The sequence below is a fragment of the Folsomia candida genome, unplaced genomic scaffold (assembly GCF_002217175.1).
Source record: "Folsomia candida strain VU population unplaced genomic scaffold, ASM221717v1 Fcan01_Sc003, whole genome shotgun sequence".
In the NCBI taxonomy this organism is placed as follows: domain Eukaryota; kingdom Metazoa; phylum Arthropoda; class Collembola; order Entomobryomorpha; family Isotomidae; genus Folsomia; species Folsomia candida.
Genome location: NW_019091195.1, coordinates 1,988,642 through 2,002,213, shown reverse-complemented (window position 1 = coordinate 2,002,213; position 13,572 = coordinate 1,988,642). Strand labels below are relative to the sequence as shown.

The 13,572-nt window shown below is 38.3% G+C and overlaps 4 protein-coding genes across 6 annotated transcripts; 3 read left to right on the top strand and 1 right to left on the bottom strand.

Moving 5' to 3' along the window:
• Nucleotides 1-39: 39 nt before the first annotated feature.
• On the top strand, nt 40-1,352 carry LOC110845719 (chromobox protein homolog 3). Its single transcript, XM_022092201.2, has 3 exons — nt 40-626; nt 704-908; nt 977-1,352. Exons 1-3 carry the CDS (start codon nt 262-264, stop codon nt 1,181-1,183), a joined length of 777 nt encoding a protein of 258 aa, XP_021947893.1. The 5' UTR covers nt 40-261; the 3' UTR covers nt 1,184-1,352.
• A 3,097-nt stretch (nt 1,353-4,449) lies between these two features.
• LOC110847245 lies at nt 4,450-5,298 on the top strand. Its single transcript, XM_022094149.2, has 2 exons — nt 4,450-4,648; nt 4,733-5,298. The coding sequence occupies exons 1-2, from the start codon at nt 4,549-4,551 to the stop codon at nt 5,230-5,232; spliced, it is 600 nt and encodes a 199-aa protein (XP_021949841.1). The 5' UTR covers nt 4,450-4,548; the 3' UTR covers nt 5,233-5,298.
• A 1,832-nt stretch (nt 5,299-7,130) lies between these two features.
• On the top strand, nt 7,131-10,917 carry LOC118435144. 3 transcript variants are annotated; one of them, XR_004834531.1, is made up of 5 exons: nt 7,131-7,658; nt 8,204-8,478; nt 8,588-9,075; nt 9,148-10,544; nt 10,603-10,917. XR_004834531.1 is itself a non-coding variant. In XM_035850589.1 (4 exons), the coding sequence occupies exons 1-4, from the start codon at nt 7,467-7,469 to the stop codon at nt 9,717-9,719; spliced, it is 1,527 nt and encodes a 508-aa protein (XP_035706482.1). In that variant the 5' UTR covers nt 7,131-7,466; the 3' UTR covers nt 9,720-10,917. The 3 variants fall into 3 exon arrangements, 2 of the variants coding, with proteins under 2 accessions (XP_035706482.1, XP_035706483.1); XM_035850589.1 differs by having other exon boundaries at nt 9,148-10,917; XM_035850590.1 differs by having other exon boundaries at nt 7,550-7,658; nt 7,751-8,478; nt 9,148-10,917.
• Nucleotides 10,829-13,453, bottom strand: LOC110845718. Its single transcript, XM_022092200.2, has 2 exons — nt 11,624-13,453; nt 10,829-11,532 (listed from the first exon to the last, which is right to left on the bottom strand). The coding sequence occupies exons 1-2, from the start codon at nt 12,852-12,854 to the stop codon at nt 10,895-10,897; spliced, it is 1,869 nt and encodes a 622-aa protein (XP_021947892.1). The 5' UTR covers nt 12,855-13,453; the 3' UTR covers nt 10,829-10,894.
• Between the last annotated feature and the right edge of the window lie 119 nt (nt 13,454-13,572).

The following is a 13,572-nucleotide window of genomic DNA, read 5'->3' as shown; positions in this document are numbered from 1 at the left end:
CATTCCGAGTTAAGCAAGACAAGGGATGCAAAAAGAGAGCGAGTCTGACAGCGCGTCGCGTCCCAACTCCAAGCCACATTCTTGTCCACCAGCTTGAGAAGTACCCTGATTGCTTCTCCATTCTCAGTTTGCTTGCACTTTGCGTTGATCCAGAGAACAGGAAGCATCTCTTAAATTCTGTACATGAGACTAAGATCTCCATAATAATTTTAGCTTAGAAAATTTGTTTCAAAGAAATACAAAAATAACCAAAAAATTAGCATGGGAGAAACTAATCAATACGTGTCGGAAGCCGTGAGGCGAATCGCAGAAGCTTTAGCAAAAGAAATCATCGCAAGGAGCCAAGATTTTGATGTCGTCGATCCACCCACGCCGTCGCCCCCATCGACTTCGCCATCTCCACTGCCAAGAACCTCTAAGAATAAATCTACTCCTTCAAGCCCAACTCGATCTCAAAGGTCCGATCGGACCTCGAAACGGAGTTCATCGAGCACAAAAGCCGTTAAATGGAAAACACGAAGTGAGAAGGGGCTGTCCAGCGAATCATACGAGGTGGAAGCTATAATGGCCAAAAGGACTCGAGCCAGCGGAAATGAGTATTTACTTCGTTGGGCTGGATATTCATCGTAAGCAAGATAAAATAATAGTAAACAATGCACTCACAATTTGTATGCAAATAAATTGAAACTATGTTATATTTCAGTGACGAGGATACCTGGGAAAGTGTCGACCATATAAACTGCAACGAACTAATTGAAGATTTTGAAAAAAGGAAAGCCGAGGAACGAGCTGCAAAGAAGAAAGCGAAGGAACGCAGGGAGATTCGTCGACGTGAATCAGAATCCATTGGGGGCAACACGTCGGCCGTGGAAGAGGCACGTCGGTCACCTCAACCACCACAAAATGAAGTACTTATTTGTAAACATGGATAAACTATGATAGATAAATTATTAATACGTCGAATTATGTTTTTCAGCCAGTTTCCGATGACGATGAGCTCAATGTTGAAGACGTTGACGAGGAGGAGGAGAGAGTGCGGATTGACCAACTTAGAGCTCATCTTGAATCTGACCATGGTGAGGATGACTCTCGTCCTGTCACGGATTCCAATATTTCAGAAGACGCTACAATTTCCAACCATGATGTCAGCTCTGGTCGACCTCTTGACCGAAAACGCACCTAAACTTCCTGTCACCACCAACGGAACCATAAATGTCCACTGCTTTAATCCATAATAATTATTTAACAAATTTTATACTAAGTTTTATTTGTTTTAACTGTTTTAACTGTTTAAAAATTAATGACTTTCATGTCACTATTCGTATGTTTTTAGAATGAACTTATATGCATACGCAGCGATAAAATAAATTGTTTATATGCAAATATTTCTCAGTCGTTGCATTCATATTTTATTTAAATTAAATTTACTCGGCTCTTTCATACGGATTTAAAGTAAAAATTTATAATTATTGATATAGGTTAATACAACTTGTAATTTTAATCAGCCTCATTACGTAGCATAAACAATTATAAGAATTATGACTAAAACCAAGAGTAAGATTGATAACGAACCAAAGATCAAGTAAAATTTATATTTTCCAAGTAGAGATACCTCCTTAATATTCGTCGTTGTTTGGTACAATTGATGGCTAGCGTTCTCCAAAACCACTGTTCTCTGATCCACGTCATGCAGTACTTGGTCACGTTTTTGCAAAGCTAGTGCATTATTTTTCATAATATTTGCACAATGATCCTGATGAGATTGGACTTTGACTTCAGACTTTGAACGGATATTGTGTGCCTGTCCGTAAAATTAAAATTTGTAGGTAAATTAAACCCCGTACTTCAATGACACAAAAATGAAATATAAAAATCTACATATTTATTTATCTGTTATACCATTTTTATGGAAAACCAAAAAATTTAGAGTTTTATCAATCATGTATTATCAAATATTGGAAAATCTTTGAGGTTTGAAACGGTCAATGTCATTGTATACAATCTGCAGTAGAGAACAACAACGCACGCAAAGATTGGGATGATCCTCTATAATGTTATCAATATTTGGGATGCACGGTTAACGGTTTCATCGTCACATAGGCCGCGACTGATACTGTAGATCCATGTAATAAGCATTTTATTAAAGCAATAAAAACAACTGGCGCCTGCTTAACAAATCGGTGTACGGAAATCTGCCGCCCCTCAAGTGCAGCCCGATGGATTTGCAGCCCATTTTCTGCCCCCTTGATTATCTGCAGCCCACCAATTTGCAGCCTATTAACTGCAGCCCGCGATTATTTGCAGCCCTTATTATTTGCAGCCCACCTCACAAAACGCATAATTCCACCACACAAGAAGGATGATATATGTACATCATATACAAAGGTTCATTTGTTAGATTGAATTATATTTATCTATTTCCCAGAAATAGATAAAAAACATAAAAAAGGTTCTTTCCAACCTTTTTTATCTTTCCACCTTTGTATGACTTGATGCAGTCAACTAGTCTTTTTTGTCAGTTAAAGTAGAGCTCCCAGCCGACATATTTTCGGCGGCGGCGGCTTACTTTTGGCACAACACCGGCGGCGGCGGCGCGCCGGCGTGCGCCGACCAAACTACGGCGGCGGCGTTTAAAATTTTATTTATTTATTTTCTAAATGGTTTAAATAGCGATGAAGGTCCCCTCTCAAATTTTGAAATTTGATATACCAAATTGTTCAGTTTTTCATGTTGATCTCGAATATATAACTTTTTTTGTGGGGCTGACGCATATTAAGGTCAAAAATTAAGGTCAAAGTTCAAAACTTGACCCTCACTTTTTATGAATTTTTACACGTTTCAGAGGATTTTAAGACTTTTCTCAACTTGCCCCAAAGAATCTCACTTTGCCCCATAAATCTAACGATGCCCAAGATTTATCATTGTGCCCCAATTTTAAAATAAAGTCAGTTGCAATGAAGTTCAGTACACATCTTACTGTATTGCACTTTTGAGAATTTTCGGCACCCTTGACCTATACCTCTAAAGTGGCCCCCACCGGTCAACCACTTGACCGATCAAGTCCATCTTTGAATTTGATTCCTAACTTTGCATGTTCTAAGTGTGTGCCAAATTTCAAGTCGATCGGATAAGTTTGAAGAGACTTACCGAAATACGGATAGACAAACAGAAGGACGGGTACATAAGCCCTGGGTCGGGCTAAAAAGATATATTAAAATATAATTTTGAAAAAATCCTCTCGGAGTTTTGACGCCACTTATAATTCAGCGGCTCGCCGATTTACCCGTGGCGGCGGCGGCGTCTCATTTCTGGGCGGCGTCGGCGGCGGCGGCGCAACCATATCGGCGGCTGGGAGCTCTAAGTTAAAGGAAGTAGATCGACTGGAGAGAATACCAACAGTGTCAGTGAAATTTTAAAAAAATAAGTTCCCAAAATTCTGCCAAACTAATTGGTTTTGTGTATGTGTAATTTATTCTGTTTGAATAATAAAAAAGCGTTAGTTTCTTGGATCCCAAATAGGTAAGGTACTTTTTGAAATTTTGCATGTTAGTTCCAAATACAAAACAAATTAATAATAAGAAGTCACCTTAATTTTTGACCTTAATATGCGTCAGCCCCACAAAAAAAGTTATATATTCGAGATCAACATGAAAAACTGAACAATTTGGTATATCAAATTTCAAAATTTGAGAGGGGACCTTCATCGCTATTTAAACCATTTAGAAAATAAATAAATAAAATTTTAAACGCCGCCGCCGTAGTTTGGTCGGCGCACGCCGGCGCGCCGCCGCCGCCGGTGTTGTGCCAAAAGTAAGCCGCCGCCGCCGAAAATATGTCGGCTGGGAGCTCTACTTTAACTGACAAAAAAGACTAGTTGACTGCATCAAGTCATACAAAGGTGGAAAGATAAAAAAGGTTGGAAAGAACCTTTTTTATGTTTTTTATCTATTTCTGGGAAATAGATAAATATAATTCAATCTAACAAATGAACCTTTGTATATGATGTACATATATCATCCTTCTTGTGTGGTGGAATTATGCGTTTTGTGAGGTGGGCTGCAAATAATAAGGGCTGCAAATAATCGCGGGCTGCAGTTAATAGGCTGCAAATTGGTGGGCTGCAGATAATCAAGGGGGCAGAAAATGGGCTGCAAATCCATCGGGCTGCACTTGAGGGGCGGCAGATTTCCGCAAATCAACAAATCACAATTAAATTATTTAAGCCATTCCTTACTCGATTTCAGTAAGCGAGAGTTTGTTTTGCATATTGGTTCATACAAATTATGTGTGACGTATAAAAATGCTGCTGTTATACTTCCAAAATTTAAACATGACGTCTAACGCGTTTATTTGACTAATCCACTTTTTCTACACTGCAAAATGCCCGTTATCTCTGCAAGGATAAGATAACATCCCCCTGATAACAGCGTACCCCATTTGTGCTACTGCACCATATTACTTCAAACATACGTGTCCAAGCCAGATCCACGTGCATTTCACATATTTTATTTACATCAGTTAGCGTATTACCGCATTAGTATTTTTAAAATGGCAAATATTTTAAAAATTTCGAGCATTTCCTTGTTACTGGTTCTCTTTGGGGTTGCCCTGCTGGGAACTTTCACAGTGAAGGCACAGGATTCACAAGGTTCATAAATCAATACATACATATTGCGCTGTTTATCAATCTTTGTATTAACATCAGGTCATAATTGCTTATGTTATTTTTCAGAAAATGAAGGGGAGGGTTTGAACGAAGAACAACAACAAGATTCGGATGACGAGGAGCCGTGGGAGTTGGATGGCGAACCCGAAGAACTTGACGCCGAAGCAGGAGCAGAGGTTGAAGACCCCAACGAACCACGAGTTCTTGGAGGAGGTCCCATCAAAATCAATATTCAACCAGTGGAAGAGGGCGAAGTTGATTGTGAGGGGCGACGCGATGGGGTCGTTCTCCAAGAGAATCCGGTGGACTGTCTCTACTTCTTCCTCTGCATTCAGGGAACCGGGCATAAGATCGAGTGTCCAAAAATACCCGATCAGACATATTTTAATCCCCCGAAAAAAAGTTGTGGAAGTGTATCGGAGAATTTCTGCAAAGAAGTTGACATTGCAGCGTTGATACAAGAAGATGAAGAAGAAGCTGCGAGACAAATGCAAGAAGAAGACGAAAGTGAAGGTGATGGAGAAGGAGAAAATGGCAACTTTTCTGAGTCAAGAATTGAACTATAGATACAATTTAAGGGAAAAGTATCATGCTTAATAAAATAAAATGTCATCTAATCTAATGAGAATTAACTTGAGCTGTACATGGAAATTGATTATCTGCACGGGTTACGTTTTCGCCGTTGTCATAATTTTATTTTTGGCATGGGGTTCCTAGCATTGAATCATTCGGGCTCATTTGCAAAATAAAAGGGACCGGTCTTTTTGTGTAGCTTTTGTGAAGTGAAAAAGTTATGAAGAAGGTCAAGAAATATGTAATCATATGCACTATTAGAAGGAGAGACATGACTTGCATTAACATTTTGTGAGGCAGGAACGATAACCGGCAACTGCTGTACCCATTCATAGGAATTGATGTATCAATAAATCTTAAAAATTCTGTTGTTACTTGGTTTAAATTGTCGTTACTTGTACATAATTGTTGATAGTATCGTGTCACCAGTAATGATCAATCTGCTCACGTACCAAACATACATAATTTTGTTCTCCTATGTCAGAAATCTAACCGACTAACGTCCAACAAAAGATGTGGGTTATAGGTCAGCAGCTAAGTAGACGCCCGTCAAGTCGTGGATGTTGTTACTCGTATGCATTGAATCACTGCATAATTTGAGGATATAAGTGCACTTATGTAGCTCTTTGGTTTATGTTGGTCAGGGATCAACCTTGAAACATATATAATAAGTAGCAGTACAAAAAACTCAATAATTTCCTCAAAATTTCTCTAAGAATCAATCAGAGGTCGACGCCGCCGATCTCACGCCGCCGCGCCGCCATACGCCGACGATTTTTCCGCGCCGCCGCCGCCGAAAGATTTGATTTCCTATTCCTTTACCCAGGGTCCTTTGACTGTTTCCTTGGAGGATTTCTAGACAGGGTCATGTCAGTTCAAAAATTCTCCAAAATTTTTTTTGCAGATTTTAAAGTTTGGGAATATGCGCTATTTTTGCTGGGAGAGTTTGGTTGTCAAGAAAAATAAAATATTTTATAAACCGTCGTAAAATGACAACGATTTAATTTAATTGCAAATTAAAATAGTTATAAAATAATTGAACTAGAATCGGTATCAAAAATGGTACCTATCAATTTTTCACATGCACTTATGACGTTTTATAGAATATTTTATTTTTCTTGACAACCAAGCTCTCCCAGCAAAAATTGCCGTATTCTCAAACTTTAAAATCTGCAAAAAAAATTTTGGAGAATTTTTGAACTGACATGACCCGAATTTTTGAACTGACATAGAAAAATAAAATATTCTATAAAACGTCATAAATGAGTGCGAACAATTTTTAGGTGCCGTTTTTGATACCGATCCTAGTTCAATTATTTTATAACTATTTTAATTTGCAATTAAATTAAATCGTTGTCATTTTACGAAGGGTTGTAGAATATTTAATTTTTCTTGACAACCAAACTCTGTCAGTAGAAATTGCGCATATTCCCAAACATTAAAATCTGCAAAAAAAAATTTGGAGAATTTTTGAACTGACATGACCCTGTCTAGAAATCCTCCAAGGAAACAGTCAAAGGACCCTGCCTTTACCATTGCGACGCCGCGCCGCGCCGCCGCCGAAAAATCACCAAAAACTGGCGCCGCCGCCGCCGAAAATTTGTCGGCGTCGACCTCTGGAATCAATATCTTGTGATGAAAAAATTCTGTCACTACACATGTTTACTTATGAATAATTTATGCACGTCATTCGTAAGTATTACCCAAAAATTCGCAACAATCAAGTTTCACCGATTAAAAATGAATTTCAATTCGACACCCCATAATTAACTAGTTTAAGTGATTATCGAAAATGCATTAAATTGAAGATGATACTTTGGAGGTGCGTCCCTACTAAAACATGAATTATGGGATAAATCAATTTCTTAAACCACACGCATGCATATTTAATTAGGAAAAGACAGATTTATTATAATATTAATAAATCAATGAGCACAGTCAAAGTGACCAAATTTGCAAAAAAACTACACATCAGAATTCAGCTGAAAATACAAGTATTCAAAGTAAATTCTAAGATTTCAAGTTTTGCATTATGAATGGAAGTTATAAAGTAGGTGTGATTTCAGGAATCAGTCCCATTCAATTCGTGCTCGACCATGCGTTCACTACTGCATAGGAATTGTACACTAAAGATACTGTGTAGCAGATCTTAATTGCTGTTAAACTGGTTACATTCATTGCATTTAAATAAATATTTTTCGGCAGTAATTATAAATGCTGAAGCGAAATGAGATTCCGACGACTGGTGTTTTCCTTGATGTTTTTGCTCGTACCTTCCGGTTCAGTGGTCTCAGTTCCGATTCCGGTGGAAATCACTAGAGATGTTCCGTTGGACAATTTGATCTCACTTTTCCACAAATCGCCATCATCTCAAGCTTCTGACGAACACGATTTATTTTTAGAAGAGGAATCGCTTAATGTAAGTTTTAATTTGCGTTATTATAAATTGCACAATGGTCGTGATTTCTGCCTCCAATCTGCTAACAACTAACAAATATTCATGATATCCAGGTGGTAAAACTGGACTGGTTGGATGATGGAGGCAGTAATGACGACCACAGTTATCCTGATAGCTCGTTTAAAAACGATACATCAGTTACCATACAAGGACAGTTTAGATTTGGGGATAATTTTCATGATTATGATGAGATCGATGACCAACAATATATTGACCAGTCCCCACTTGGTGAAGTGATTTCTAACATTTTTCCCTTTTTAAGTCCACGCTCAATTGAATATTTCCTCTCACTGTTTGATATGCTTATTCTCCTCTATTGCAACTGGAGGATACTTACCACCATCAAGTTTTAAGAAAATAGAAACCATGCATTTCAATTTTTTGCTAAATATACATATTTATGTAGTTTATACATATTTAATTATAATTATCATATAAATAATATAAAAGTTCATTTAATCGCTGATTTTGTTTACGTTATTTAATGTTATCCATTGAATCTCAAGACGAAACATTCCTCCCAACGAAAAAGAATTCTAAGAATGACACCCACAAAATCTACCAAAACCAGGATAGGTAAATCTCTAACTTCCATCCAGAAGAAATTTTGGTGGCCGTTCAAACGAAATAAAGAGTTGGTTGTTACCAAATCACTCTCGCATAAAAGGAAGAATGGTTACGAGGATGGAGGGTGGTCTAATCTTTGCGAGGGGCACCACTGCTCATGTGACCACTACACTGACCACTGTCATCATCACCATCACCAGAACCGACCCCCCTCGTAAGTGGAAAGTACATGCATATTTGGTCGTACCCGTAATTGGTAGACTATAATAGTGAGAGACGCTCCCATTGTTAGTATATTTAATATACGACTATTATTTATTCAGGACAAGCATCGGTTATGTTCACCATATCCATCACAATAATCAACAGCAGCAATTGCTCTTTTCTCCTGGTAGCGGTCGTAGTAATCCACAAGAACGAGTCATTGCACGTAATACCAACCCTTCAAGGCACCCACCACAACAATTCCCTACGTCGGCCGAAGAGATTGCCCACGATAAGCGAGAAGTAAACCTAATTCGGGAAAAAATTCGCCTCAAAGAAGAAATCCAGCGGCTGAGAAATTCCCAGCGATGGAAGGATGGCGTCAAGCAGGTGCACCACTACCACGGCCCCACCCATCTCTACAATCACAATGGACCTTCGAGACGAAGAAGGAAGAAACATCCATCATACCATCACGAGGACAACTCGAGTAGTGAAGAGGACGATGACGACGAGTTGACAAAAAAGCTCAAGCTTGCGGAAGCTCAAAAGAAAATTGCGAAAGTTCAGTTATTGGCATCGCTTCTGTCCCAGTTTGGCGTGGGAGGTACACAAATTGAACAATATTCGTGATTTTAGAACAAAGTATTACAGAATTTTTCATAATATGCGAAAATAGGCGCTGTCCCAGACCTGCTGCATCATGGAATATCTCAAATTCCAAACAATTTCCAGGCAGGATATCCCTTCGGCCCTTACGTGTCCTTGGGTCCCAGCCACGGTCACGACAATCATGGTAACCACAGACCACCACAATCTGGTGGAAGTGGAACTAGCACAGTCCGACCTACCCAAAATCCCACCACCACAACAAATTCCCCTTCTACACGCCCAACAACGACAAGCCTTCCACCCACCCACCCTAATCCAATCACTGATCCTCCCCAAACTACGACAACTCCCTCAAATCAATCTTCAATAATGATTCCCACACTACCCACGATGACTACGATTACTTTGCCAACTATTCCAAGTACGAATGCTAGTACTCTGACAACGCCAAGGCTTGCACCACAACTACTGCCACCAAATCCAGCCGTACTTCTTGCAGCTCAAATATTGTTGGAGGACTCTTTGGACGAGGAGGTGGATAACATTAACAACAAGTCTTCCGAAGATGATGAATCCGGATCTGATGAATTGGATAGGATTGCAGAAAATCCAGCTCAGAATGAGTACAGAGAATATTGATAAAATTAACTTTTCTATTTAGCGAAGGTAGACTTATGAGAAGGTCACAAAGGTGAACTAAATATCTTATTTTTATAAATATGTGTATAACTGAAGGAATGGCGCACGATGAATACTTGAGATTTGTCGCAAAAGCTAAGTATGTATGTACTATACAGTAAATAAGTAAATGATGAAAAGTTGATTATCCAAATAAATTCAAATGTGTTCATATGAATCCACACGCATACCACTGATCTGAATCACTGTTATTAAACAATTATTCTCTCCTTCCTAAGTGGATAATATGTTACAATTTACTGGTTTTTGCATGAAAATGCTGGCAATATTTGAATGATTACTGGCTGCTTCTATTGATTGATATTTATTGATTAGTAAAAATGAGATTGGAGATATTTTCAGTCAAATACATACACATTAATATTCTTGTCAATTTCATTTTTATATATGCACAATAATTTCTTCAGTAAAAAGTGAAAACTATTGAACTTGAGCTACACGCAATATGTATTTGTTTAAAATATTGCTTTGCTCATTGTTTACGTCGCAGTCTCGCCACGTTTATTACCTGATTCAATTTCATTCTGCATCTCTAATATTCTTAGCAAAATTGTTTTTTGCATTCAGATAAATAAAATGAAGCTATTAATTCTGGGAATTTTAGCTATCAATTTTATCAGCAACTCAGTGTGTTTCACAAGATTGTGGAAAAAGCAAAGTGAATTGGAACCACTGCCGGGGGAATATTTCCCTGCGAATAACCATTACGATTTGAGAGGAAGCCAAACTTTAGGAGAGGAAGGACAAGAAACAGTAAATTTCGAGGTATGCAATATTTATTAGAATTTTTGAATCTCCACTCGTGTATATTTCCTAAATTCAGATAACAGCATCTCCTTACGGGCATAACTTTGGGAGCAAATGCTTGACCAGAGTGATAAACAATTATCCTCGTACTCGCCGGGAAGAACCCTTCATCGAGCTTATCTTCCAACTGCTCAATTCAGCACGGAAAATCATTTCAAGAGTGATTCGACAGATTCCCAAAGTGATGGACGCTATCGTCACCACGTTCTTTCAGTGGAGAGAGTTCATCGGGCAATAAATGATCACAGTATCGGAAATTGTATTTATTTTAATTTATAAATTAATTTAATTTAATTTAATTGCAATCATTAAAATATGTAATGATTTTGAACTTGTATCGTGGATCGCAATTTCCATCTTATTTCCAGTCCCAGACCAATCCCACCAACGCCAATCATGCAAAATGCCATCAGAATAAGGACAGGAACAACGTGATCCAATTTAATTGATGCAATCGACACTGGTTCCACAATCTCATGGCGTCTTTTTTTCTCTCTCCTTTTTTCGCGCACTAATTTATCCTGATAATGTGTATTGTGTGCATCAAAAAAAGTAGGAATTCCAGATTGCTTCAATCTCACAAAGGCATTCATGAGAACGTCCCTACTCGAGGACAAGAACATCCAATAGTGCATAAAACTGGTCAACCTTTCGTTCAATTCGTGACACGTTTTTCCAATGTCCAGCTCTGACCACTGAGCTATAATTCCCTTTCTTCTTTCCCCCACTCCGCTTACTTTGGTGGTATCGATGAAAATGAATTTGTCACTCCCGGAGACAAAAGCTTTATACGCATCGTCCGGCGTTTTTCGGAACTCGAACAAATTGACAAACTCGGATGGCTTCAAGTGTGGAAATCGAATTTGTAAATCAATGCTGTAGGTCGTGGTGAAGCTGTGACTTTGATTGTCAGCAATTATTTTATAATTGAGAGAAATCAGCTCGGCTAAAATACAGACAGAAATATATACATACACAGCTTTTGTAGGTTAGCATATATGCAATTTGCAGCTAAAATTTCTAATTATGGATCTTACCCAAACTTGATGGCAAGTCAGGAACCAATGGAATCAGTACTAAACTGGTAAATCTCCCCTCGTAAATCTGCAGCAGTGTGAAGCATACCCATGAAAATGATATCAGAATGCTAGAAATCATGGGGTTGGCCGATACAACATCTTGGCGAACAAGGACACGAAATCCTTCAAAGGTCGCAGGGCCGAGTCGACCCTTCATCACGGCGACTTGGATAAACACCACGAGGCAGAAATTGAGGAACATAAACACCCAAAGTTCCCAAGGTAAAGGACCCGTCCAAGTTCCAACTTTATGGAAAAACGTGTGAAACATATTGCCAGACGTGGAGTAAAAGCTGTCTTTCCTATCGCAAAAGATAATGCTGTGGCCAAACAGTCCAACCAAGTTGAGGGCAGGCCGTATCTCTGCGGAATAAAATGCAGTCTTGGCAGTGGGGATGACAAATCCATTGGGTAGGAGTTGGAGAGCACGGTAATTCCAGTCAAATTTCACCGTAAAGTTAATGTGACTTGCTAATATTTCCATGAAACTGATCGGGAGAGGACAAACCCTTCTTTTAATGGCATCCAGCCATGGGGCGTCGATACAATGGGGCATATTCCCACCATGCCAAAGATGAATAAAATGAACTTGCTGCGGGGGGAGAAATATTCCAATAGTTGGTTTCGGTCTTTTGCATTCACCTTCATTGCAAAGTAAGAACCGGGCGTCTTGCTGGTGCAGTTCTGTGGTCACGATTAAAAGGAAAAGCGTAATTGGACGTCTTTCAAAAGTAGGGATTAATTTTGGAGATATCAATAATTCGGTCACTACTGCAATATGAATTACGACGGAGTGCTGTGGAAGTAGGAGTGGAATTATTTCCTGTTTAAACGTTGTTTGTAAAACATTGTTCAATTCCTTATTGGCATCAACCCCACGCTGCTGGTAATGGTGGACAATGACGGTAACCGAGCAAGCGTTTCTCAAATTGTTCATTGTATGATTTTTATTGAGAGTTCCGGAAAGTATCAGCAATTGAGATAAATCCTTGCTTTTGGAAATAATTTGGTCAATAAAGAACTTTGAAGCTGTGGAATTTGTATCAAGTCCGTGGTTGTAGATTAGGATTAGACAGCCTTGTTGGAATTTAGGATCAAGTATTTTTTGCAGTTGCGATTGATCTGTGTAATCTTGAGATACAGCAAGATTTGCAAAAAGACTGGTAATAAAAATACGAAAATTCTTCATATTGAAGAATGAGACAGTGTTAGCACATACTTGAACGAGAAGATTTTAAGCAAATAAAAAACCAATTGGTGATTTTGGTTAGCATTGAAAAATTGGCAGGATTTCCTGTTATGAAATTCAAATCTGATATGGAGTAGAACAATAAAGTTTGTGGAAAGTAATAAAAGTAATAATTACGGGGATATCTAACAAGATAAACGGTAATTTTGTTCAAAGTTTGTTTTACATTGTGCATGCACACATAGATCTGGACAATCATCCGCCGTGTGCATGCTTATGTATTTACCTTATATGCAAGCTAAATAACACGATTCACTAACTAAACCCATCTTATCATTATTTAATTTCTATCGTTGTTCAAATATGAATAAAAATTATAACAATAATAGATGTACAGCTCTTTGGAAAAATACTACTTAGGATTAGATACAGGAACCCTGCTTATCCGTTCGTCAGCGCGTGGGTTCAAGATGCCCTTGATTTGACATTTTATTAACGACGAGAGAAAACTGATCAAACTAGATATGAACTGCTCATACTTTGGATAAATGTTCTTATCATCATAAACTTTCCATAAAATACAAATGCACACCATCAAAGAATTATTCAAGCATGCAGACAAAACGCTGCTTTTAAGCTTTTTTTCGTTGATTATTAATCAACGACATGCATAAAATATTCGTCTAAAATATGCCATTCCCTTTCTAGTTGATGACAT

Excerpts from the sequence above, each read along its gene's own strand:
- LOC118435144 (XM_035850589.1), top strand. The coding sequence starts at position 7,467 with ATGAGATTCCGACGACTGGTGTTTTCCTTGATGTTTTTGCTCGTACCT. Across the intron at positions 7,659-8,203 it reads TAGAAGAGGAATCGCTTAAT|ACGAAACATTCCTCCCAACG; the intron begins GTAAGTTTTAAT and ends TTGAATCTCAAG. Across the intron at positions 8,479-8,587 it reads CACCAGAACCGACCCCCCTC|GACAAGCATCGGTTATGTTC; the intron begins GTAAGTGGAAAG and ends TTATTTATTCAG.
- LOC110847245 (XM_022094149.2), top strand. The coding sequence starts at position 4,549 with ATGGCAAATATTTTAAAAATTTCGAGCATTTCCTTGTTACTGGTTCTC. Across the intron at positions 4,649-4,732 it reads GAAGGCACAGGATTCACAAG|AAAATGAAGGGGAGGGTTTG; the intron begins GTTCATAAATCA and ends GTTATTTTTCAG.
- LOC110845719 (XM_022092201.2), top strand. The coding sequence starts at position 262 with ATGGGAGAAACTAATCAATACGTGTCGGAAGCCGTGAGGCGAATCGCA. Across the intron at positions 627-703 it reads CGTTGGGCTGGATATTCATC|TGACGAGGATACCTGGGAAA; the intron begins GTAAGCAAGATA and ends GTTATATTTCAG. Across the intron at positions 909-976 it reads CTCAACCACCACAAAATGAA|CCAGTTTCCGATGACGATGA; the intron begins GTACTTATTTGT and ends TATGTTTTTCAG.
- LOC110845718 (XM_022092200.2), bottom strand. The coding sequence starts at position 12,854 with ATGAAGAATTTTCGTATTTTTATTACCAGTCTTTTTGCAAATCTTGCT. Across the intron at positions 11,533-11,623 it reads TGACTTGCCATCAAGTTTGG|CCGAGCTGATTTCTCTCAAT; the intron begins GTAAGATCCATA and ends TCTGTATTTTAG.